Source organism: Diplotaxodon limnothrissa, linkage group LG22 (genome assembly GCF_057381915.1).
Source record: "Diplotaxodon limnothrissa isolate DT_005_m linkage group LG22, D_limnothrissa_male_GT1.1, whole genome shotgun sequence".
NCBI lineage: Eukaryota > Metazoa > Chordata > Actinopteri > Cichliformes > Cichlidae > Diplotaxodon > Diplotaxodon limnothrissa.
The window spans coordinates 16,687,229-16,712,052 of record NC_140616.1 but is presented as its reverse complement, the minus strand read 5'-3'; the positions used below and the strand labels follow the sequence as shown (position 1 = coordinate 16,712,052).

Here is a 24,824-nt window from a genome sequence, read left to right as displayed (position 1 = left end):
AATTTCAAAAAATTAATTTGTTGTCTTTTTGTAATGTGGGTTAAACTGGTTAGAGTGACACAATCTAGACATAAAGATCGGATAAACACAAAATTTGTCAAAGATTTAGTGTTTTTGGAGTTAACACCTGACTGGATTGTGTCACTTCTTTTTCGTCTCACTGTTTTATCTCTTTCTTTTAAGGCTTAACAATTACAAGAGTCTATCAACACAAAGCAGAAAAAGTGGGTTGTAACTGATTTTAGTTGTTATATTTTTAAGTTGTTATTTTGTATTTTTAAATAATTGTTTGGAACCACTTTTTCAACAACTACGTGTACATTTAACCTCAGGACAGGTGTCATTTATATAGCATATGTGTTTTAGTATTTTGTGCATGGGTAATTTTCAAATTCATGGGTAAGACAGAAAAGCTCCTGTTCTTACAGAGCGGCTCGTGTAAGTGCATGATGCTGTCCTGGACAAACCTGTGAGTGTGAGCTTTTTAATACTGAGCAGATGTAGTATTGATATGCTGCTGTTTGTAGCCTTGATGTTAACAGTCAGATTAGATTAGCCACTCCTCCGTTAGCACGGGCGCTGGAAATGATAGCTACAGCTAGTGTATGCGCAATTTTGAAAGATGGCTGGAGACTTGCGAGGTCTTGCGCTGGAGAAAGCCGAGCTGCTTTCCAGCCACTTGAAGGAGCTGCTGTCTTCGGGACAGGGATATGTTCGGGCTCGATTCGGGGTTGACTTGGGTCTGAAGCCCGAGCTGTACCCGACGTGGGTCATCCTGTCCACGGCCGCGGCGGGTCTTCTGCTGCTGATCAGTCTGTCGTGGGCCGCTGTTTGCGGCGGGCTGCTCGCCGGGAAAAAGCGAGGATCCCCGGTCACACACGGCAGCAGCAGGAGCAGCAGCAGCGGCGGCGGCGGTGAGCCCCTCAAGGCCGGTTTCGCTAAAACTGCCAAACCAGAAGAGCAGAAGAAGAAGAACAAAAAGAAAACGGTAGAAAAGGTACCGCAGGCAGCCTTTACTTTTTTTTTTTTTAAACTAACTTTATTTAAAGTAAACAAGTTTACATATAAAATGCACATACACATACAATTACATATACAAAACCATGAGCACATACAAAAGGGAGAAACAAGGAGGAAAATCTAGCATCTGAGTCCACACAACGTTCAGCAGCCTTTACCGAGCCGTCTAATCACAGCGAGTCAGTCACAACACGCGCGGGTGTTCATTTAAGTCCTTAACCTAAGTGCTCCCTCTGCAAAACAGTTCAGTTAGACACTTATTTTATTATTTTATTAACAAAAGCGGTTAAGTTTGGCGTTAGCTAGCCAGCTAGCTACCTGGCATGTATGAATTGACGGTCGTATAGCTCGTCGTATACTTTGTTTACACAGCACAAATTAGGCCATCTAGGGACAATTCCACGACCCACTTACAAGTGACAAAAATAAACCCGTAATCTAACTGCATATGGATGAAGGTAGGGTATTTTATTAAGAAAGGGAAGGTGTTATCGGTGTTTGCAACCACCTGATACTCCTGTTTAGCTAGCTAGTTTATACGTCATCGTTAGCCACCTGAAGCTTCAACTTTCGCTTTGATGAGTGAAAATGGTTTTAAAGACGTCCGCAACCCAGGCGCGCTTCTTTGAAGCTCGTATTTAGAAAGCGATAATCTGTTTAACCTGTTAAATATAACTTTTAAAACAAGCTAACAGACAATAAGTGTGTTATTAACCAGTCATATAAGGCTTAATAATTTAGTGTTGACGCAAAAACTGTCGTTTTTATTTTAAGTAAGTTGATATTTTCTTTAGCACTCCCTGTTTTTCTGGGTTGTCATGCTGTATGTTTCTTATCTGTGTCTTTTCACCCCTCCAGAAGTCTCAGTCCAATGGGCAGCCAGTGACTGTGGCTCAAGAGGAAGTTAAAGTGGCTGAGGCAGTTTCTAAGCTGCCAGCACAGATCAAAACTGAGAAGGTATGATCAAAATTAAGGAAATGTGAAACCAGTGGTGGGCAGAGTAGGCGCAGCATTTCCCTGAATTGCTCAGTTTTGTTGATGTTTTGCAAGATAGTTTTATTACTGGTGACATACTGCTAAAACTCCACTTCTGTGCAGTGAAAAAATACATTTGGAGACTACTGTTGGGATGATAAATAATAAAAGACATTAAGTGCAGTAAAGTTGTTATTATGAGGTAACTTGATTGTTCTTTTATTTCTGTCCACAGAAACCGGAGGTGCAAGCCCCGGTGCAGGTGAAGAAGAACAAGAAGAAGAACAAGACAGATGTGAAACCAGTTCAGCTTTTGTCTTCAAACGATGGGAAGGAACCTGATGACGGTACAGCTCAACCGTTGAGGCGGAAATGTCACAATAGCTTCTCATTTTCAAAAGGACATTTTAATATTATGCAGAATGTGCTTCTCATGCATGTCCTGTCATTCTGATTGCAGCCAGACTCTTTAAAATATAGTAATGAGCAAATATCCTTCATAGTCCGATATATACCACATTCCCTTAGAATGTCGTGTTATTTTTGGGGTGCATGTATGTGTGTGTCATCCAGGTGTGTGGGAGACAAAAGTCAGTAACCGAGAAAAGAGGCAGCAGCGCAGGAAGGAAAAGGGTCCTGAGGACTCTGGCGGTTCAGGAAGTGTGGAAGCATCAAAAACGCACGTGGAGGCAACTGTACCAGCAGCAGTTAACAAGAGGAACAGAGGAAACCATGGTATTCATGTAGAAGGAATTCACTATGTTTAAATATAGTCACCACCCACTCTTTTAGCTACACCTGTTGAGGTGCTCATTAACACAAGTATCTAATGAGCCAGTCACATTGCAGCAACTAAGTGCATTAAGGCAAATGTATTTTATTCTAAAATGACAGAAGAAGGTAGCATATTCAGTATGCAATTTTGATATATAGTCTACCCGCATTATCACACAGTATTATGTGGTAATAACCCTGTTTCCAACCCTGTTTCAGAGTCTTTTCATTCAAGAACCACTGGAAAGGGAGATACAGCCAGTGAAGCCGTTAAAGACAAAGGTAAACCATTTTTTTATGAGGCTCTCTTAAACGTGAACTTATTCAGAGTTTTAAGGTATCACAGAGGTGATTTTCAAGCTGCTCAGTCCAGTGAAATTTCAATATTGCTCGTAAGTGTTGTTTTCTTGTCAGTGAACTGGTCTGAACTCCCCTCCTGTGACATATTTTGAACAAAACTGTTACTGAGGGACTCTGATGGTCTTTCCTGTTTGCATGTTCCCTCAGTTTCCTCCAGCTGGAGGAAGGAACCTTCGGTCAATGGTGGAGGCTGGAATGATATGTCCTTGAAGATCCCAGGTCAGATGAGCACTATGGAGGGAAACAAGTGGAGTGCTATCTCAGCAGCTACACATTACAGGGGCCAGCCAGAACCCCAGCCGTGGGCTCAGGAGTCACAAGGTACCATCTAGATCTGAGTAAACCTTTTTACACCACAAATGTAGATATTAATAGTTTGTATGACATAAGAGATTCTAGACTGAACATACTGGAGGAGATTTCTCTCTACACGAAACATTAGAGCTGATAATGAAATGAAATGACCTTTGCCCCTTTTCCACTAGTGCAGATTCTGGTGGTCAATCTAGCATCAGTTTCAGCAGAAGAGAGAATAAAACCAGGTCGAAAAGCTGGCGCAGGCATAGCAGTTTAAACTCAGTGGCTGTGAGAGACCCTACTGCAAGAAACTCATCAATAATTGGCAGATGTAGCCCACAAATCCTCTAAATTCTATGTAAAGATCATTTCTTAATGCTTTCCAAGTGTGGGCTAGTTCTCAGAAGACACTGAGACAGAACTGGCTTTGTCACAGCACTGGCACCACTGACATAAGGTCAGGGTGTAGTGAAAATAAAGACAGTCTGTTAATGAAATTATAACCTGAGCTAACATTTAGTAAGCAGCTATGACAGCAGGTTAAATCTTTGAAAATTTAAACTTGAGTTAACTGCTGCCTCAACAAGGGCAGCCCAAGTAATAACCCGGCTTGTCCTGATGGATTATTGTCAGACAAACCTTGTGGATGTCAAGCTCACTGTAAGCCTGCCAAGGTAAACACAGTGCATTTATCATGAAACTGAGCAGGATGTTTGGTAAAACTAGAGTAGACCTTTCTTTGTGTATAATGTGATTTTGATTTATTTAGTTATTTTATCTCCAGGAGACTGGATTTCATGCTGTGAGGTGTTCAAGAAAACGTGCCAGTGGAAAAAAGACAAGATACTCCAGCCTCATATTAGAAACCATGCTGTTAACGTTTAATCTCCGCTGCAGTTTGTTTGCATTCCACCAGCATAACCTGTCTTTCTGTGTGCTGTCAGCAACAGCGTGGAGTGGCATTGATGGCCGGATAAAGCCTGACCTCAGCCCAGTGTCCTTCTCCATGCTGGGACTAAACACCACAGGTTTGTCACCCAGTCACACACCAGACCTTTCAGCTGTGTCCACACTGGAAGCGAGTCGGTGACACTCGGGAAAATAAGTGCTGCTGCCAGCACAGAGTGGGCGGGACCCAGGATAAGGCTTGCAAATGACGGAACTGAAGTGACTAACAATGAAAGCTCGTGATGCCGTTGATTGGCATGTGACCTGGCAGTAAATACATTACAGGGTTACCAAGGCAACTAGATACAGAAATGTCTGCAAGCAACCAGCCATCAGCTTCAAGGCGATTAATCGCTTCCAGTGTGGATGCTTATTGATTGATTGATAATTGTCATGGCTAGATTAATGAGTCTACGTCCCTCATTAAAATAAATAAATTAACAAATAACCTTCTGTCTCATACAGATCCAATTTCAAATTCAGTGGATCTGCAGTGGGCAAGCCGCCCTAAGGTTAATGATGAATGGTCAGGATTCAGTAAGTAGCTATGCATCAAATCCTCCTAAAAAGATTCTTCAGGTTTTTACCATCTAACTATCTTCCATCTGTATTGTGTGATTTGTTTTTTTAGATGGGATGGCAGCAGCAGATCCCAGCTCTGACTGGAATGCCCCAGTGGAGCATTGGGGAAACTATGAAGAGCCCCCCGTGTTGGTGACACCAGCTCCTGTGCAGAAAGAACAGCCTGTCCCCAATAAGGTTTTTGTTTTGTTTTGTTTTGTTTTAATTCTGGCTTCTTACTGTATTGTTTCTATTATAGGCTTCACATAAATTGATCTGTATGTCTTATTGTTGCGTCAGGTGTTGGAGGATGAGAGGGACACAGAGGATCCGTCCGGCGGAGAAGCCAAATCGAAAAAGAAGAGGAAAAAGAAGAAGAAAACAGAAGAGGAGGCTGCATCTGACGCTCAGGTAATAAACCAAACCAAGCTGATAAAATCAGGTCTTCAAGTGAATATTTAACCTGTTGTAATATAATCATTTCTTGGGTTGTAGACGGTGAGCACGGCGCACGTAGTCAACACAATACCCAAACCCCAAGAGCTTCCTGCACTGCCCTCCAAAAGGCAGAATGCCAGCATAACCTCCACTCAGAGTAGGTTTCAACATCTCTGACTCCAAATCTGTGTTCACTGTGTTGTAATCATTTCTAAGAGCGGCTTGTTTAGGTTTCATTTAAACACAAGTCACTATCTGTGGGTATATACCCAAGGTCATTATTTCATAGTTATCACGTGACATGCCCACCTGGCGGGCAAAAGCAGTACTGCGGTCCTTTGCCCTCCAGCCATCCATTGAACATCTTTCAGTTTCACTTAGCTAAAATCCCAGAGAGTTGCTGTTCTATCGGATGCACTAATCAGTACTTCTTTACAGCTGCCAGAAGGGCGGCACCAACTTGTCAACACACCTCTCCTAACCCTGCCTTACAGGCCAACCCTGCTTTCCCACAGCAACCCAGACTGACAGTGGCAGCTCATTTAAACTTTAGGAGAGATTTAGCTTACATTGGAAAGACACTTGGTCAACTTTACTATAATGACACGTCGTTAATGTGACAAATTAATAATACTGAAATTTTTCTGGCCCAACACTGTAAAAGTCCCAAGTTAAGAAAATGTAAGATTTAACTTTGGTTGACTTTTTTTTGAAGAAAAAAATCTAAGACCGTTTCTGTTTTACTCTGTCCAGCTCTTCTTGTAATTACGGTAGGGTTATTTTAGCAGCCTGTGCAGCCTTTTCCTTTGTCTCTACATTAATGAATGTACTCACACAGGAAACATGCAGACCAGCTGAGTGTATTGTTAGTCATCCCACATGATGCTGTTCAGTCAATCAGATCATTTATTCAGAGCACGTGTGAAAACCGAATAATACACATTGTTGAAACACTGTTGAATTTACTTTTGTTTGAGGAAATGTTCTGTAACTGGATGCCCTTAAATTTCAATTGAAAAACTTTTTTTTTTTCTTTCATCTCCGTGCAGAGAGGTCAGAGCAGATTGCGGAGCCTCCGAAGTTCTCCCAGAAGAAAAAGGTCCGAAGGGAGACATGAATTCACCTCACAGGTCCAGACAAAGCATATGCAAATGATTGTTAAACGTGTCACATGCAATAATTACCAGGTACACAGTTCAGAGATCAGTTTCACAAACAAAAAAGTAAACAGGTGGAAGGTATCACCTGCTTGGCGAAATTCAGAGATGAAATGTAGTCCTATGGACTGAAAACTTAACTAATTTGCACTATTTGCTATACTGCAAACAGAGTGGAGTTTGGGGTGAGGTGGGCTTTTAGTGGAGGTACATATTTAATGACAGCAAAGGTGTTTTGTTTTGAGACTTTATTTGCCCCCTCTGAGAGTGTATGTAATTGTTAACCCCAAAAAATAAAACGGGTTTTAAATTTTTATTTCTTTTGTGATTTTTTTTTTTTCTTTTCTGTTTTTTACCAGAACACCACACTTTTTGGTTCCACACAGTGTTGCACTTTGTTTTGATTTCTGTGCAGCAGCCCCCTATGAGTTATTGAAAGGTTATGGAGCAGAGAAATATACCTATCTCACTCACATGCCCATATGTACACTGACAGATTAAGATACTCCTGCTCTTTATACTGGGTTTGATGTGACATCCGTCATTAAGAGCTGTAAGGGTGTTCAGGTGACTACTACCATTAGACACATTGATTGGTACTGATGGGTGCTACAGGACAGTGATGTAGCTGCAAAATGATATAGGCACTTGGCAACTTTGCTTTTATATAGGAATACAACCAGGTGAAAACCAGCCTAGTCAAGTCCTATACTGGAAAGAGTTGTGTCATCGCCATCAGTGCAGACTGACTTGGATTAATTGCAACATCATTCTAAAACCTTCAGCAATCTGTCTGAGAATAATGATGTTTGTTTGAAGACACATTTGCGAATGAAAGTGGTCGCCCAGAGGCTGAGGGTGTTCCATGCTCAACTTCTGGGCGACCAGTTGGTCACCACAACTACTTGCAGTCGTTACCAACATAAATATTAAATAAATCCAATCACCAGGCAACCCTAAAAAGAGGCTGCTGTCCTGTTTTTTTACTCTTGCGTGACTGAACCACAACTCACGGCTCTGTCAGCATACATATGGCATGTGAGTATTGTTTTGAGATAGGTTTGTGTATTCTTTTGTCTAATATTTCTGTCATTTGAGTGAAAACACTCTGCTGTAGGGTGTGTAGTTTGTGCTTTTAATGACTGAATGAGTGGCAGCTGTGGTCAATGTCAGTTACACTGGTGTGAAAGGCATCTTAGCCATAGAAGCACAGCCATTACTGTCCAACTCCTAACTGTACACCTGTCTAACTGTATGCACAAAACCCAGCTTTGCTACAAATAAATGAAAACACTTCTGTCTGAGCTTCAGGGTGTCAGAAGGGAAATGTTGGGAGGCTGAAAGTTAGTAAATGATATGATATATAGTCTTTTTGAATGACAGATTGGATTTTTGATATTAAACAACTGATTCTGGATCCCCATTGGAGACTTAACTGTACATCTAGGCTGCAGTAACTGATATGAACCACCGGGAGGCACTGTATTGTGAAGTTACTAGTGGGATTAAACTATACTGCAGTAGGACTACAAATGTGTAATCCCTGTACTTTTATAAACAATATCGCCCTGAGTATGTCTGTCTTTTATCTGACTGGATTGTATTTAGATTTTTTTCCATACCTAATGATCACTTCTGAACTCTTGTGATTTTTTTTTTAAACATTTCTTCCACTTTTGTGCTAGAAAAAGCCATGCCATATGTACAGATTGTAAGGGCTTTTTCCAGTTCTGTAATTGCACTGTGCAAAAGGCTGTATTTGGTTCCTTTTGATTTTGAAGAAATGTTTTTATCATCTTTTGCATATTGTGAACTATTTTAATCTTTTTAGTTTGGACCTTTGTTCCAAGATGTGTGATGGGCTAAATGTTTTTGACCTAAACTGAGAATGAGGATATACTTAGAGATATGACGTGGAGCAGCTTTAACTCCACATCTATTTGATTTTAAACAAGACACACACACACATACATACACTCACAGAATTACAGACATATATAAAAGGAATTTAATTCCATTGCCTTAACTTGTAGTTGTATAGAAAGTGCATTGGAGTCCTTTTTATAGTTTCCATCCAGTTGCAAGTTTTGGTGTCAGAATTTGATTTAATTTTGCATGACTTTGATAATAGAATGAGATAAAGTGATCAAACTTTTGCTTTAAATGTTAGTACTTGGTCCACTCATAGTACCACTCAGTATCTATACTGTAATAGCTTTCTGTATGGAGACGAATTGCAGCTTTCATGTGGGCATCCAGTTTAAGGGGACATTACCATGTTTTTGTGAGATGTAGTGCATCAAGGCGTCGATCAGCTGATGGTGGTAGTTGTTGGTAGACCTGGTAGATTGCAGAGGATAAAGTGATATGTCACTGTGGTTTCAGGTGCCCTTTTGTTAAATTTTTACTGATGAATATGATGATGACTCAATCAACGTATTTATATACTTGTCTCTAGGAAATGTTTTTTTGTGAAGGGTTTTGTTTAATGAGGAGATAAAAATGAAATTTCTATGTTTGTTTGGTAAAGATGAAAATTAAATGAGAAGTGCTTGTATCACATTGTCATGGAAATGTTTTTTTTCCCTTCCCTTCATATCGTGAAGAAGGTTTTTGGTGTTATTAACTCTTTTAAAAAGATTCTCCTAACATGAGATTCTCATGTGAAGTGTATTGTTGATTTGATCGATTACCTGTGCCTTAAACAGCTGCTTTGCCACTTTTCTTTAATATGTAAAAATTAACCAAATGCGAAAACATACCATCCCTGGCCACTTTATTAGGTACACCTGTTTAACTCCTCATTAACACTATCTGATCAACTAGTCACATGGCGGTAACTCATTTACACATGTTGGAATGGTCAAGATGAGATGTCAAAGTTCAAAATGAGTATCAGAATGGGGAAGAAAGGTGACTTTGAACGTGACATGGTTGGTGGTGCCAACCAACTATTCTAGGGTTTACAGAAGATGGTTCAAAAAAAGAGAAAATATTCAGTTAGCAGGCCAGAGAAAGACAGGCTCAAATAACCACATTATGACCAAGGTATGCAGAAGAGCTTCGCCTCAAATCTCACAGCAGATGAGCTACAGCAGCAGAAGACCATGCGAGGTGCCACTCCAGTCAGCTAACCAAAATAACCAGGGTCACCAAAATTGAACCAAAAAACACTGCCTGATTTAATAAGTCTCAATTTCTGCTACGGCTTTCAGATAGTGGTGTCAGAATTTCATGTAAACAACATGAAATAATGGATCCATCCTGCCTTGTATCAATTGTTGAGCTGGTGATGGTGTAGTGGTGTGGGATATGTTTTCTTGGTATACTTTGGGCGCTTTAGTACCAACTGAGCATAATTTAAATGCCACAATTACCTGAGTATTGTTGCTGACCATGTTGAGTCCTTATCTCAAACATATAGAGAGCACCTTTGAGGCATAGTGGAAAGATGGAGTCACATCATGGATGTGCAGCCACAAAATCTGCAGCCACTGCTATCATGTCAATAGGGAGCAAAATATCTGTGCAATGTTTCCAGCACCTTGTTGAATCTATGCAATAAAGAATTAAGACTGTACAGGAGACAAAAGAGGGTCGCACCCAGGACTACCAAGGTGCACCTATTGAAGTGACCAGTGAGTGTATGGCATCATGAAAGAAGTCTATTGTATGATTCCATAAAACAGTTTGCATGGTTACCAGGAGGCTTGCCTTAAATTTATCTTCCACATTTAGCCAGGATAGCTGTTTATGCTTCTTGTAAACATTTGTACAGCAAGAATAATGAAGAGCTGGCTGCTCTGTTCAATGCAATTTCAGGGTTTTATTTTGGAGGGGGTTTTAAGATGTTTTTTAAAAAGCACTTGACCAGATGATCAGCCAGTAGCATGCTCCAGATCTGATATATATATATGAACTATATAGTATTATTAATTTGCAGCCTTTTAGTAATGCCTTGCAAGTCCAACACATAAATTTTCCTTACTACTAATTTAGGTGATGCATATGTTGCATCATCAACATGCATACTTTTTTGACATTATCTTCAAAATACTTTTCAAAAAATTGAAAATAAAAGTAGCCCTTAACTACTGCCTTGTGGAACACCGCAAGCTTTCTTTTATAAAAACTGCCTTTAAAAAGCACTCACTCTGCCAGAGAGCTAAACTTTTATCCAAGTGCAGACTTTGAGAAATGTCATATTTCATATTAGCAGTTAATAGTTTATATACTGCTATATGTAGCCTATACAGATGGTAGTCAGTGACACTGAAACATAGAAATAGTATTACTAATAGTGCCATGTTAACCATCAAGTATGGAATGGCTAAATCAATAAGTAATGTTCAATGGTACCATTACTCTGTTTACTGTTGTTAACAGTTGTTAACAGTTCCCTGTTGTTCGTATTTTCTTTCTAATGTAGTTTGTTTGCCGTCAAAGTAATCCCAATTCTGGCATGATTAAAGTGAGGACTCACTGCTTGCTACAGTACAAATCTGTGTCACTAGTCAGGACTCTGTCAGACCCTGGCTACAGTGACCCTCTTGCGGCCAAAACACTGCATCCGTCAATGTGGTTAGGCAGTCGCGTGGCACGCTCACAGAGCCTGACCTCCTTCGCTTCATCTCTCTCCATCCTTTATCTCTCAGTTCATTTAGGATTTGCCGGCTTTTAATCTCTCACAATCTCTGGCTCACTGTCCATTCGCATTCACTTCAGTGGACCATCATGGTTTTTCCCCATTCTTCCCTTTTTTGGGGGGATTGTTGTGGGGTTTTTTCTTCTTTTTTGTGTGTGTGTATGAGAGGCAGATGTATTAATAGAGAAGGTCACTCTGTAATGGATGGTACTGTGGTTGCTAAAAGCCTTGCTATGAAAAGCATTTGCTAATGCTGCTTTAAAAAAAATCTATCCCTGTGTCTGAAATGCAGAGGTCTGATTCAGCTACAAACTGAAACAAGAACATAGCAACTTGCTCATCTATTCTAAAAAAGAATAGACAGTTGGACCGTTCCTTTGTATAATAAAACTTCCGACACACTCACAATTAATATGGAAAATCTATTCAGCCTGGAAAATGGGACCATGACTTTGAGATTTTGTCTTATTCCAGCATGTCTGATCGGTGTTAAGTCATGGCAGCAGAAGAGGAAAATCCCCTAATGTGCCGATGATGCTGTCCACCCACTGGAGCTTAGCAGAGCTGTGGTCACTGGCCCATCTGTCAGGCTTGGTCTGTGATGTTTGCACAGACAGAGACAAAATGGCACAAGATTAACTGGAGTTTCATGCTCTTAACATTACAAAAAGCACATCAATCTATAGGTTTTTGAGGCTTTTGTTTAAGCAAGAAAAAAATGGTGCAATGAAATTATCTCTTTTGTTTTCAGTGTTAAGCATATGGTGTCAAAAAAGAGGGCCGTGACGGTCTCTCTTGACCTGTTGTTCCTTTTTCTGAACACAATGCTTTTTTGATTAAACAGATTTAGTTAGAAATTTATATATTGAAACCTGAAATAATGAAAAAATATTTAAAAAAACAACAAAAAAAAAAACAAATCAGTGATGAATCAGTAATGTTTTTGGCATAGCCACACTTTTTTTTTTTTAACTTTTTTTTTTAAATGGTCGTGAGCAATAGGCTTTCTGATGGTTTTTCAAAGTTTTTATTTGGACATTGGGTGCATTTTCTCTTTAAGTCCATTCCTTGTACCTGACCATGTTCAGAGGAATGTTCTTTGTTTGTTAATTTACTTAACACTGACCTATGAATCATTTAAACACAAAAAGGCACATAACTCAAGGGATGAACCTGAGCTGTCTACACATAACATCTTACCAAAGAAATAAATTTGAATTGTATCTGTTGATTGTACTCTTTTACTAGCAGTATTACTGTAATACTAGCAGTCTGTCGTAAAAAACATCATTTATCATCAATAAAAAAACAACTCAGTTTGACATTTAATAGTGAAGGGAAACGGGGACAAATGGCTGAGGTATGCCAAAAAAAAAAAAAAATCTGCAATCACAGATCCTGTGGTGAATCCATATTTGAAATATCTGATTTAAATCAGTCATGGATTGGCCTTCCCAAAGCTCAACATTATTGAAGCAGTGTGGGACAAAAAAAGGTAACAAAAGGTAAGAAAAGGTAGAAGAGCTTTAACCCTCTGATGCATGAATTATGAAAGCCTTGGTCAAGATTTTTTTCTTAAGTGCTTTTATTCTTCTCAGGACATGAAAAAAAATGTTCAACTCTTTTTTCCCCAAAAATATGTTTTTTTATAAAGTTATAAACTTGTCCACTCCAGTGGACTACATGCGCCTGAGCACTTAGCATGAAATACTGTGAATTTACTATAAAAATTAATTACCTTGTGTTCTATTGTAAATATACAAACACTTGTTTGCTTGTATCCTTTGAAAAACATCTCAGCAATTTTTTTGGAACTTTCAACTCATAAGGCCCCAATGTTTAGACGTAAATAACAAAACCAATCAACAGTCCTAGCTGTGAATCCTACACCTGAATATGGCAAACTATCTCCAACAAGAGCAACATTTTTGAGTCTACACAGTTCTATAACGATGCAGGACAGTATTACCAAGCCCTTAGTAGCATGCTGGAAGAAAACACAAACTGACATCTTAGTCTCTGCATCTCCAAACACTTCTGTGTTCATCACACCTAGGCTGTCCGTAGTTCCTATGTCTCTGTTCTGCTCTGGCAGCCACTCTCATCATCACTGGACTTATCAATGAAATCATCATCACTGGAGCTGGATGGAATTTCCTGGACTATTCTGTACACTGCCTTATTCTTTGCTGCATTTGAAGTCTACAAAATATGATAAAATAATTATTATAGTAACTCAAACTACAGCTGATCTGCACAGAAATATACATTTTAAATGAGTAGCTTATAAATGTAACAATTATATGCTTACTTATAACCAAAACAGTCCCAAAAAACAGTGAGACAATTTATGACTTATGTTAAAAAAATATAGTGGGTAATGCATGATGTCCACTACAGTGGACACATGGTTAATCGTAGTTTTCTACATATTAGACATAACAATTTCTTATTCCAAACAGATAATATCCTTCCCTAGATGTTACTGCATATCATCATATTTTTTTTACCTGTTGGGCTCTTTTAGCATAGAAGGATTGACAGGATATGCCAGCAGTGGTCGGCAGGGGTGACAGTTTGCCTGCCATCTTTGATTCAGAGGAAATTTACTTGCAGTTGCACTAACTGAACACTGAATTGACCTCAATGGAGCATGGCAGCAGAGAGCACTCTAGAGGCTAATATGCAGTTCCACCATAGAAACCAATGCATTAAAGAGATATGTACGTTTTAGTAGCTGTCCACTCCAGTGACCACTATGCATCAGAGGGTTAAAAGGCCTTCAGGAAGCCTGGAGAACTATTACTAAAGACTACTTAAAGACATGAAAAGAAGGTTTACCTAAGAGAGTTCATGGCTGTGTTGAAGAATATAGGTGGCTGTTCTAAATATTGACTTTTAAGGTCGTTGAACTGTTGAATTGTTTTGTTCTTATTTTTAATGCTGAGCTTTTTCTACTTTTTTTCTATTACTTAACGTTTTGGTTGTTTTAACAAAGGAAATAAAATTAAGCTATATGTGTCGTGGAAGATAAAACTGGACAAACAAAGAGCTGCTGAAACATTTCGTGATTATGAAGCGTTTGCATCCCGGCCAAAAAAAAAAAATCCTCCCGTGGTCACGTGACTCCGGGTGAGCCAGATTAACGGCTCTCTGTTTCTGTGTTTCCCACTTGCTGAAACATCTCCTCAAACAGACGCTGGATGTGGCGGCGGTCCTAGCAACGAAGACGTTATCTTTCCCACCTTTTTTCGGTTATCGTAGCCTTGACTAGTCAGTTGTTTTCGACGGCATTCATGAAATAACCTGAAATTCAGTGTGTGGACAAAAAGATGATTTCGCCGTGGGACCGGTGGTACTCGACGAGCTGCTGCCTCTGCTGCCATGTACGAACAGGCACCATTATTTTGGGAATATGGTATATGGTAAGTCCTTTTTTTTCATCTCACGTCAGGTCCCAGACGTGAATGAATATGGCTGAATATGTGGGACAAATTCTAAAAATATTTAATAAATATCGAGTCATGTTAATTAGACAGCTAACTCCATCTGTTTTCCATGTTTTTCACTTATGTTAAAAACAGGGTGCCAGCGTATGAAATAATTAAAAAATGTTAGCAAAATAACCTTTAGCATCTGTTGGGGGGTTTTTTGTTGTTTTTTGGCTATATAAGCATATAAACAAAGTGTCTAACAAATTCGTTTCTTTTTTATTTTTGTGTTTCCTCCTAAAATAATCCTAAGATTACAGTTTTAGGCTGTTGATGCCTCCTTTTCCATCTCTACACATGTTTACCCAGTTAAATATAGTTTGTCTCCGATATTTCCCACCCGAAAGGATAACTTAAAGTCATAAACATAGTTCGGTAAGACTGGTGAAATCCCCGATCTTCATAAGCCTCCCTTATTTTGAGCTACTACCGATCAACAAGGCCATAAAAAGCAACAAAAACCTCCATGAGATGTGTTCACATGAGGTGAAAGTGGTGACATAAGACCGATGAGCTTGTTCTCCCAGTCCTATGGTTTTCTGTTGTATTGAATTCCAGTATGTTGTATTGAAGCTGCTCAGCAGTACATCAATACCACTTTCCTTAAATTATCCATAACATTAGAGCTCTAACAATCAGTGATGATTATGAGGAAAGAGGGGAGAAAGCAGTTTAGATATATTGCCTTGTTTTCTATTGTCTGGCAATTGTCAAACTGGTCACCAATCTTTTTGAACACCTGTCTCCTAAATATATCTGCACCTTGTCCTACCTCTAAATGATACCTCATTCAGGACAGATAAATAGATATTTAATTGATCCAAAAAGGGAAATTATTGTGTTACAGGAGCAGGATAAAGAATAATCAATAGTACAGTCTACAATAAATAAACAATAAATAAGTCCCATAGATCCGTAGGGAGGACTTTATAGTGTGAGGTAGAGGTAGTGCAAATATTTTTATATATACAAAGGTGATTACAAAATAAAAAATGAGGTTAAATTAAAGAAAAGATTTTTTAAAAACTGATATTGTGCAAGAGAGTAGTGCAAGTTGCATTAATAAATAATACAAGAAGGTGTAAGAGGAAAACAAGAGTTATTTTATAGTTGCCTGACTCGCTCAGTGCATCTTAACTTATCATTACTAATCAGCTGTCACATTATCTGAGTTATATTACTAACTGCACGTTTTTGTTCAACTGTAATATCGATTCTCCTGTCCTCACAGCTCATCAATGCGGTGGTCTTACTTATCCTGCTGTCAGCTCTTAATGACCCAGTTCAGTACCGCTACCACCTTACCAGCTCCGAGCTGGGAACTGACATCGACGTCATGGACGATGCGAGTAAGTTGCAGCTAATCCTCCCGTTATTAAAAGATAAATGTCCTCAACGAAGCATTCAGACTGTAGAAAGTCAACCCATGCCTTGTTTTAGCTCTTCCAGTTTAAGGATTTACTGTTGTGAAGTGATTGGCTTTGTGTTTGGGGCTGTTGATTATATAAAACAAGACAATTTTCTGATATTTTATCCACAAGGGAACTGATTGATTAATTTATTAGTGGATATATAGGAGATTTAAAAAAAAAAAAGTTGGTTGCAACTTTAAATCAAACATTTCTGGTTGTTCTAGATGTACCACTGAATATTAGAAGTGAATGTTAGGGCCTGTTCTTGTGCTTCAGAGATTGGATTTCACTGATTGGATTTCTTGCTGTCAGCCATATCCAGAAAGGGTAGAACCAAAAACGCTTGTGTGGATTTTTACTTTTTCTCATTCAGAATGAGCCTGTAGAGAGTGATTATGCATGTATTGGTTTATGTGTAGAAAAGCTAATGTGTCTGTCTCTCATTATTTAACAGACTGGAAATAGCCAAACTAATGTGATGTATCAGCAAATAAAAAAAGCAGGCACAGATGTTTATTTGTTGTGTAAATTTTGCGTTGACTAAATTTTGGAAAACAGTGTGATGAAGAGCTGAAAGACTTTGAAATTGTCTGTATTTGCTCCTGTTGAAAAATAAGAACAAGATAGAATAGAAATATCCTTTTTTGTCCCTCAATGGGGAAATTCACATATTCCAGCAGCAAAGTAACAGACAGATGGAGCATGCAGAGCCATACAAAAGTGAAGAATATAGCATTAAAAAAGAAGAAGACTGTACAGAGCAAATTTACAACATAAGAAAAAATGAATGCTATACATTTATTAAAAATAGCATACTCAGGTTCAAAGAAATATGCAGCTGAGAAGGATAATTTTTTACAAAGACGTATAAAAAGTGCTGTATATTTGTGCTTAAAAACAACAAGGATAGACTATATCAGTATTGACATTGACCCAGAATTTCATATTTTGTGTCTGTAGGAATTTCCTGTGATTTCTGACCAAGTAAAAGATGGTTGGTTAGTGGCTAACTAAGTTATACTATAAAGGAATAGAAAGGAAAACCCGTGTGGTGTTTACTTTACTCAATTCCTCTCCTTCCATGAGAGATTCAACTGAAAATGTTACCTGAGAAGCTAGATGGCAGCGCTAGAAGCAAGTCATTTTTCGGTAGTTTTACGCATATAATTAAACATTTATTTCTGCAAAGTTGAAGCCAAGAATGATTATGATCAGTCGATGCTGAAGATGTATCAGCAGCATCAGTTTCGTAGCTCATTAACAGTAGTATATGAATGTATGCTGGTGTTCGTTAAAAATCAACTGTCATGTCCATGCAACTCCACGTGTTTCTGCAGCTGTAGCATCATCTGTCCTTTCTGCCAACCACTTCGTTTCTGAGAACGCTGCTCTCAGCACAGACATAGCTGAGTAAGCTGGGCACCGTAGAGAACAAATCAGCGTGCATGTGTATTTTCAGTGCTTCCCCTCCAGCAGCTATCATCATCACAGTCGCCTCTGGAGCACCACAGATACTGTCAGCGGCTACTCTGATTAAAAATGACTGCTCTAATTCTCTTTCGGATTAAAACGGTCATCTTGACAGAGTCTCCTCTCACAAAGCTTATGTGGCACTGGTTAGAGTGGTAGTCTGTTTATGTATGCGTGTATTGTTTATTGTTTATATGCAGTATGTAAGAACCTCTGTGTCTGTGTTGCTTAAAAGCATGTCTTCTGTTCCTGGGTGTTACCAGGGTGAAGCTTGTGAAGTTATGGAATAATAACTAATATAGTTCACTGTCAGTACAAGCACTTATTAGTCAGTATAGCGTCTCCCAGTAGTGATCTGGGATCCTTCTTACACACCATCACATACACACAGATATCCTGGTTCGGCCACATGTTAGCGATGTTTGTTGAGAGCTACACTGATAGCGACTAGTGTTGCATCGGGATTCTCACAGCTGTAATGTGAACGTGAGAAGGACAACTCTTGCATAATGATACCCACATGTTGATCGTGTTGTGTGATGTAGATACTAGCATGTGATCTGTGGTGTTTGGAGTCATGCTTGGTATTGAAAGGTGTACTTGTTCTCTTGTTTGTTGAGTTGGCTTCAGGTAGCAGGAAAAGTGAACAGGAGTCTGGCTACGTTGATAGTGCACCGGAAGACTGATAATTAACATTGATCTGTATTATTGGATATCAGAAATATTTTCTTTTGTAAAACATTTACCGTGACAACATTTCATGACATGAATATATGTTAATCTAAAAAATTCCAGCACACCTCAGCAGAAAAGCCTTCACCCCAAATGGATTTCACGGAAACAACCTGGAAAAGGTGTAGGAGTCTATAAGAGTGTTAACACATAAATATTTCTTTTTAACCTGTAATATTACTCACAATTGAATTTATTCCTAGCAACCCAAATTAATATTAAATGCAGCGATGTTTTTAATTTTTTTTTAAAGTCTCCCAGCTACATTTTGGTGTGATGCCAGATATTCATTTATAATTTATAAATGTATAAATATGACTTTTTTACCTGTCACTGTTTTCTATGGTCAATTTTAAAGGATTGCAGTGTGGATAGTTTACTTTAATGAGGCCACAGGGTAATTAACGTTGCCTATTAATTGCAGGATTTATTGTGGGAGCAAAACAAGTCATCAAAAACTCCTACAGATAAAAACGAACTCTGATTAGCTGGTCTAATCTAGTCCTACAAAAATCAAACAAAGCTAATCTGCCCCTTTCAACACAGTGTGTATAGTTCAAACAGAAAATTTTCATATATTTTCTAACCATTATACCATCAGAGCTTAATTGTAAAGTAGATCAGTCACTGATCTGATCACCAATGAGTACAATGTCAATGTCTTTCAGAGAAAGCATTAAAGGTGACATGTTCTCATGCCATTGCTTTGTATGTTTATCTTTCCTCAGATATCTGCATAGCCACTGCAATATCCCTACTCATGATTCTTATATGTGGCATGGCGACATACGGTGCTTACAAGGTGAGCGAACAAAAGCAAATGACATTCAAGCACAAATCTGAACTTGGGAAAACTAACCGAGTGTTTTTATCTGATCTGAATCTCTCCTCTATAGCAACACGCTGCTTGGATCATTCCATTCTTCTGCTACCAAATATTTGACTTTGCCCTTAATACACTGGTAGCCATTAGTGTGGTGGTTTACCCCAACACGGTGCAGGACTATCTCCAGCAGCTGGTGAGGACTGTTTCATTCCAACTAAAATATCCACCTCAACAGCTGTCTTCATCTTAATGGGAATTTAAGATGCTTAGTTATTAGCTTAGGTGCTAATATACTGAGTAACTGAGATTTTTTATTTTATTTTATATTTCTTTATTTATGTTTTGAAGGGCCAGTTGTGTGTTTTAGGTCCAACATTTCTCTTTGCTTTTTACATTTGACTTATTTCATCTTCTCCTGTCCCACTTTCCCTTCTAGCCGGGGACATTTCCATACAAAGAGGATATCATGTCCACCAACAACATGTGCCTAGTCTTTGCAGTCCTCCTCTTCATCGGCTGCATCCTGTCCTTCAAGGTAAGGATAAATATTCTAGCATAGCTTGCTTTTGTATCTCGTATAAAACTGTACAAATACACAGAAAACAAATACTCCAGAACACTCACTGAGTATTTGTTCACTCTGGAAACATCCTTTTTTTTTTTTTTTTTTATCATTTGTTCCTCACATTGTAGTGTAATTAAGGCAATTAAGTCTCACACTGTGCTCATCTCATAGCTGAATCAACCATATGGCATGTTTAATGAATGTGCTATTGTAAATGCTCCTCTTGAGCTCATCACACAGTCAGAGAGCAGCGGGTCAGGGACAGCAGGAAACCAACTCCCATCAAACAAATTCTCCTTTAATGCTTGGATGATTTTCCAGGCGGAGCGATGCTCTGGGGCTCTTGGACGAGATGGGGCATGAAGTTGCAGTCATCTGTACAATCAAATCAAGTTGTTTCCCTTCTAAGCTGAGATTAGAAGTGTTCTCGGCAGATATCCAAAGCCGGAGCTGGAATTTTATGACAGGAAGCAGCCACTGGAAGACACACTAGTGGACTCGCAGGCAAAAGAGTTATAAATGTCATGTCTTAGAATCTTGAGCTTTCAGTGTGTGGGATAGCCTGGCTGCTTATTCCCTGAAAAAGTCTGCTTTAAAAAGAGCTTATAGATCTGTGCCGTTTGCCAAGAAAAATGGATTGAAGCTCATTTATATTAATGGGTTGAATGTGCAGTATGTATGAGCTGCTGCCTTCTATGTAGATCATATGTGAGTCTGCTGGAAAGACGCCAGATGTGAGTCCTCAAGGACACATTCAGCTGTCAGAACATAGCAAACACTTGCTAAAGTCCCTGCTAAAGCCAACATCCTCCACTTGACTGCATTTGGCATAAATGTCACAGGCAGGAAGAGGAAAAGCTGGAGGGAGAAAGGAGCTGAAGATGAAGCAGCAGAGGAAATGTGAATGGATGAATGTTTCTGTGACTAAAGAGAGAGAGAGAGAAGAGGCATACAAAGTAAAAGGACAAGATAGTTAACTGCAGATTTTGCCAGGCCACTGTGCAACTACTCATTATTTTCCTCATAAACAAACAAAAAAATATTGAATAGTGAGCAGAGAAAAAATGATAAACAAAAACCCAATAAACATCCTCGAGGAGTAGAGCTAGCTGTGCTGTCAGCATTTTAAATATATGTAGATTGCTGCTTTCTTTGAGGAGGTCAGCTCAGAAGATGCTAAAGTAATTGGCTATGCTCTGCTTGGCTTTCTTGTTAGTTGCTCTTACTGCTGGCAGAGGACTCAGCAGGCTGCTCACATACACACACACACACACACACACACACACACACACACATACACAATGGAACTCCTTTTCCTTTGCCAAGCTGAACAAACCTCAGTGCAGGCAAAGGCTCAGAGAAGCTTTTGGTCAAATGTTAGAGGCACATCCAGGAAAATGTCCAAACATAAAACTGTCTTAATTTTTAACAGCTGAATTGAATCACCATGTGTCACCAGTCTGTAACAGCAATATGATGCATCTCTGCCATCGTCATGCCTAATGTTGATAAATGGATGAGATCACAGCAAGCAGCATCTGTAATGATGAAGAGTGTTTCTAAAGGTCATTGTGTGTTTGCTCTCACCTCCTGTGACAGGCCTACCTGATCGGCTGTGTGTGGAACTGCTACAGATATGTGAGCGGCAGGGGCACCACGGAGGTCCTGGTTTATGTCACCACAAACGACACCACGGTGAGTCCGCTTAGCCACCCACCAGCGTCTCACCTCAAGGACACACTAACAGTCCTTCTGCTGTCAGAACTTCATTTTATTGCATTTGCACAGCATTGATTTTTACACTTTGGTTTGAAAGCTCTCTGTTCATTATATTAGCAAAAATGTACACTTAGAAAAGTCACTTTCATCTCGTTGTATGACACATTAACTTCACTAAAATATATCAAATTCTAGTCTCGACAATAATCAGGGATTATTTAGCTGCAATAAAAATACAAACTCTTCACAGAAGAGCATTTTAGAAGTTTTTCATAAATTCAGAATGAAAAAAATCAAAGAACTCTAAGTCGCTTTGATTTAAATACATAAACAAAATAATAATATGGACAAAATAATGTTTATAGATTGGTTACTGGTCATAGATTTTAAAGTGTAACTGTTTAACCTCAGATTTAGATGTTTTCTTCAGTGTCTGTGTTATTTCAGTTAAATTATCTATTAAAAAGAATGCAGAAAGCAAAGTGATCCATTCATAAGTGAACTTATTGTCTCTTAAAATGTTTTTGCTGGCTGTACATGAAGCCAACTTACAGTAGCACCAAAGTGAACGTTAAAAATGTTTCTTTAAATACGGCAGTAGTCATTTTTGTTGGATAAATTTGCCTTTTTCAAAGATGAAGCTGGTATGTGTTGAGCATAAAATCTTGTAGAGTCCAACTTTTTATATAAATACATAATTACTATATAGTAAGGTTTAACCAGTGAGGCGCTATTATATTGAGAAATGAAAGTGATTAAGAGCCTTCTGGTTAAAATGTATAAATTGTCTACATGTGTCACATTATGTACTTAAGTTGCATTGCAGGTTATACAGTGGCTAGTAATTGTACTTAAATTCTTTAATGTTAGTTTATGCTGTATATAGTCAGTGATGGGACACTGTATCGTAGACCCTGTAGGTTGTCCTGAGGTGTGATTGGCTAGCTTTTTAGAGTTAGGTATAGTCCACTCCACATGCTCCCCCTCAGCGATCACTCACAAGGTTTTTGAAAGGCTTTACCATAGTCACGGTTTCCATTTGTCCGTTTGTAATCCTCCAGGATGATACACAAGACATTAATCTGTCTCACAGCCGCTGTCGTCTCAGTACGCAGCACTTCATCTGTCACTTTGTCCTTGTGCCGCCATGGCCCTGCTGCACGCTGCTGACGTTTTTCACCTTGTGAAACAGACTGCACACCCGGCAGCTAATCCAGCAGGGGCTGAAGTCATATTGTGTATCATATGGCCTTTTAGCAACTATCAGATACGTGCCAGTCACTCTCTCCACTGTCAAGTGTGTTTATTTCAGTGTAATTAAATTAGAAGATTAAGAAAACAAGCAAATACTTAATCTAGAATTATACTGACTCTTAGATATATTCGAAGAAAAAAGAAAATAATTTAGCAGGTAAATGTAGAGTCACTGCCTTGATATTAGACTTCTTTATGTCCCCAGAAACGCACATGCAAATGTGAAGTAGGTCAAGGTCAACACAGAGAGACACGTACAGAGATTCCTTCATTTATTATTTATAAAATCAGTGAAAATCCTGTGAAAATCACAGTGAATGTATGAATATACCTAAACATCTAATTAAATACAAGAAACAAATCTAAAAAGAAACACTCTAGTTGGCTAATGTAAACCAAAACATCTCTCTGTGTATATATAAATGTATTAATTTATCATTGTGTATATAGTTGAATAAATGTAAAAAAAATCCAAAAAATTCAAATATTTATTCAGAATATTTATTTTTCTTTAAAAGAAAGACTTGAAAGCTGAAAAACCTGAAGGCTGCCGCATAAGCATTGTGAATTTCAATAAGAGAGCTATGTGACAACAAATGGTTTAAGTTCAACAAATATTTGTGTCACATAAAGAGGTTAAAATAGCTTTCGTTGGCCTTAATAATGATGTGGATTTATCGCTGTGTTTCCTGTGTCCACACACAGCTGAATGGAGCATTGCGTCTATTTTTACTGTTATGGAGCTGGAGGTGTGTCTAAATGGCTTTTTACAAGCACCAACATCAAGTACCCAGCTGTTTATCTGCAGTGCTTTTATATAAATGCCATTAAAATGCACAAGGGTCGTTTCTCTCTCTCTTTCTCTGGGATTTTTTTCTGTCCCTTCTCTTTATATGCCTCTGTCCTTCCCCTTCTCCTGGACATGTTACATAATTGTCTGCTTGTCTGCTTTATTTCAAACCCTCTCTGTGATATGTTTGCCGGCCATCCCTGGCTGTTTCACAGTTCCATCCCCTCGGAGCGTATTCTTTTTTTTTTCTCACACTTTCACTGAATTAGCAGCAGTACTGGTTTTATAACACCATTTACAGAGAAGGAGCTCTGATAGAGAGAGGAGTGCAGCCTGGCCTGTAAAGCAGGGCCCTGTGTGTGTGTTTGTGTGTTTTTCCTCTTTCCTCTACAAACTGTACAATATGAAATATTTACAGTACATTTTAAATGTAAACTGCTTTAATTGTTTGTAGCTTCATTTGACTACAATGAAGCTCTTTGTCTATTAACAACAGCATAAACACAGCATCCCATGGACCAGTTGTTCACATTTTTGGCCCCCTGCTGTCAGTAAATGGGTACAACATGTAGGCTCTGGACAGTACCAGCACATCGCTTTCAGGCTCTGGTCACACAGCCTTAGAGACCATTAGCAACCGCCTAACAATCACCAGTTGCCAGGGAAAAAATGAGTATTTGTCAACTGGTTGCTAGATGTTGCTGGCAGTCGCAGTGAAATCAGCTGCTAAAGCTCAACTGACACAGGCTCTAGACACTGGTCAGTGATCCCCTGGTGCCCACTGCTTGCTAGGGAAAAATATGTATTCCCCACTGGCTGGTGAGTGGTTTTGTGAGGCTTCATTCTGTATTTATTGTTCAGAGAGAAGTCTATACTGCCCTGAAAACTCTTTGCATGGGTCACCTAGCATTTAGGTGGTCGCTCACAGTTTGTATGGATGTTGCCAACTTGTGTGTAAGCACTTGCCAAGTGGAAGTGAAAGCAAAGAGTGCCAGCATGTTTTTAAGTGATTATTTGGAACTCAGCTACTTTTGTTTTCTTACTTCAGGTTCTGCTGCCACCATACGAGGAAGCTGTTGCCATCCCACCAAAGGAGCCTCCCCCACAGTATATGGAGGCATGAGATATACCCTCACTGCTGGATTATGTACCCCAATCCTCCGACCACATCTCCTTACAGCAGTAGGACTCCAATGCTGGCTGCATCGTGTTGGAAAAACAATGTCTTAGATGCTGGTCCAGCTTGGATTCCTGCCAACTTTAGAGTAAATTAGGCCGACCTGAGCCAGTATTGCCATAAACTCTACTCCCCTCCTCCACCACCACCCTCCCGGTTGTTGTGACATATGCCCCCTCTTCTCATCCCCTTTGTCCTCTTCCAAGGACAGCA

The 24,824-nt window shown here is 39.1% G+C and overlaps 2 protein-coding genes across 3 annotated transcripts; both read left to right on the top strand.

Annotated features, from left to right (window-relative positions):
* The first annotated feature begins 582 nt into the window (after positions 1-582).
* mtdha (metadherin a) lies at positions 583-9,076 on the top strand. 2 transcript variants are annotated; one of them, XM_085346035.1, is made up of 12 exons: positions 583-997; positions 1,879-1,977; positions 2,231-2,342; positions 2,569-2,730; positions 2,989-3,051; positions 3,277-3,450; positions 4,377-4,454; positions 4,840-4,911; positions 5,006-5,133; positions 5,236-5,346; positions 5,431-5,530; positions 6,423-9,076. In XM_085346035.1, the coding sequence occupies exons 1-12, from the start codon at positions 623-625 to the stop codon at positions 6,488-6,490; spliced, it is 1,542 nt and encodes a 513-aa protein (XP_085202161.1). In that variant the 5' UTR covers positions 583-622; the 3' UTR covers positions 6,491-9,076. The 2 variants fall into 2 exon arrangements, with proteins under 2 accessions (XP_085202161.1, XP_085202160.1); XM_085346034.1 differs by having other exon boundaries at positions 4,371-4,454.
* Positions 9,077-14,504: 5,428 nt separating this feature from the next.
* Positions 14,505-24,557, top strand: laptm4b (lysosomal protein transmembrane 4 beta). The gene is made up of 7 exons (XM_085346452.1): positions 14,505-14,600; positions 15,898-16,015; positions 19,009-19,082; positions 19,177-19,299; positions 19,543-19,641; positions 21,271-21,366; positions 24,483-24,557. The coding sequence occupies exons 1-7, from the start codon at positions 14,508-14,510 to the stop codon at positions 24,555-24,557; spliced, it is 678 nt and encodes a 225-aa protein (XP_085202578.1). The 5' UTR covers positions 14,505-14,507.
* Positions 24,558-24,824: the final 267 nt, after the last annotated feature.

Bases quoted from the DNA above. Each gene is read 5' to 3' on its own strand.
- laptm4b (XM_085346452.1), top strand. From the start codon at position 14,508: ATGATTTCGCCGTGGGACCGGTGGTACTCGACGAGCTGCTGCCTCTGC. The intron at 16,016-19,008 runs GTAAGTTGCAGC...ATCTTTCCTCAG, and splicing joins CGACGTCATGGACGATGCGA to ATATCTGCATAGCCACTGCA. The intron at 19,300-19,542 runs GTGAGGACTGTT...TTTCCCTTCTAG, and splicing joins AGGACTATCTCCAGCAGCTG to CCGGGGACATTTCCATACAA.
- mtdha (XM_085346034.1), top strand. From the start codon at position 623: ATGGCTGGAGACTTGCGAGGTCTTGCGCTGGAGAAAGCCGAGCTGCTT. The intron at 1,978-2,230 runs GTATGATCAAAA...TTCTGTCCACAG, and splicing joins CACAGATCAAAACTGAGAAG to AAACCGGAGGTGCAAGCCCC. The intron at 2,731-2,988 runs GTATTCATGTAG...ACCCTGTTTCAG, and splicing joins GAGGAACAGAGGAAACCATG to AGTCTTTTCATTCAAGAACC.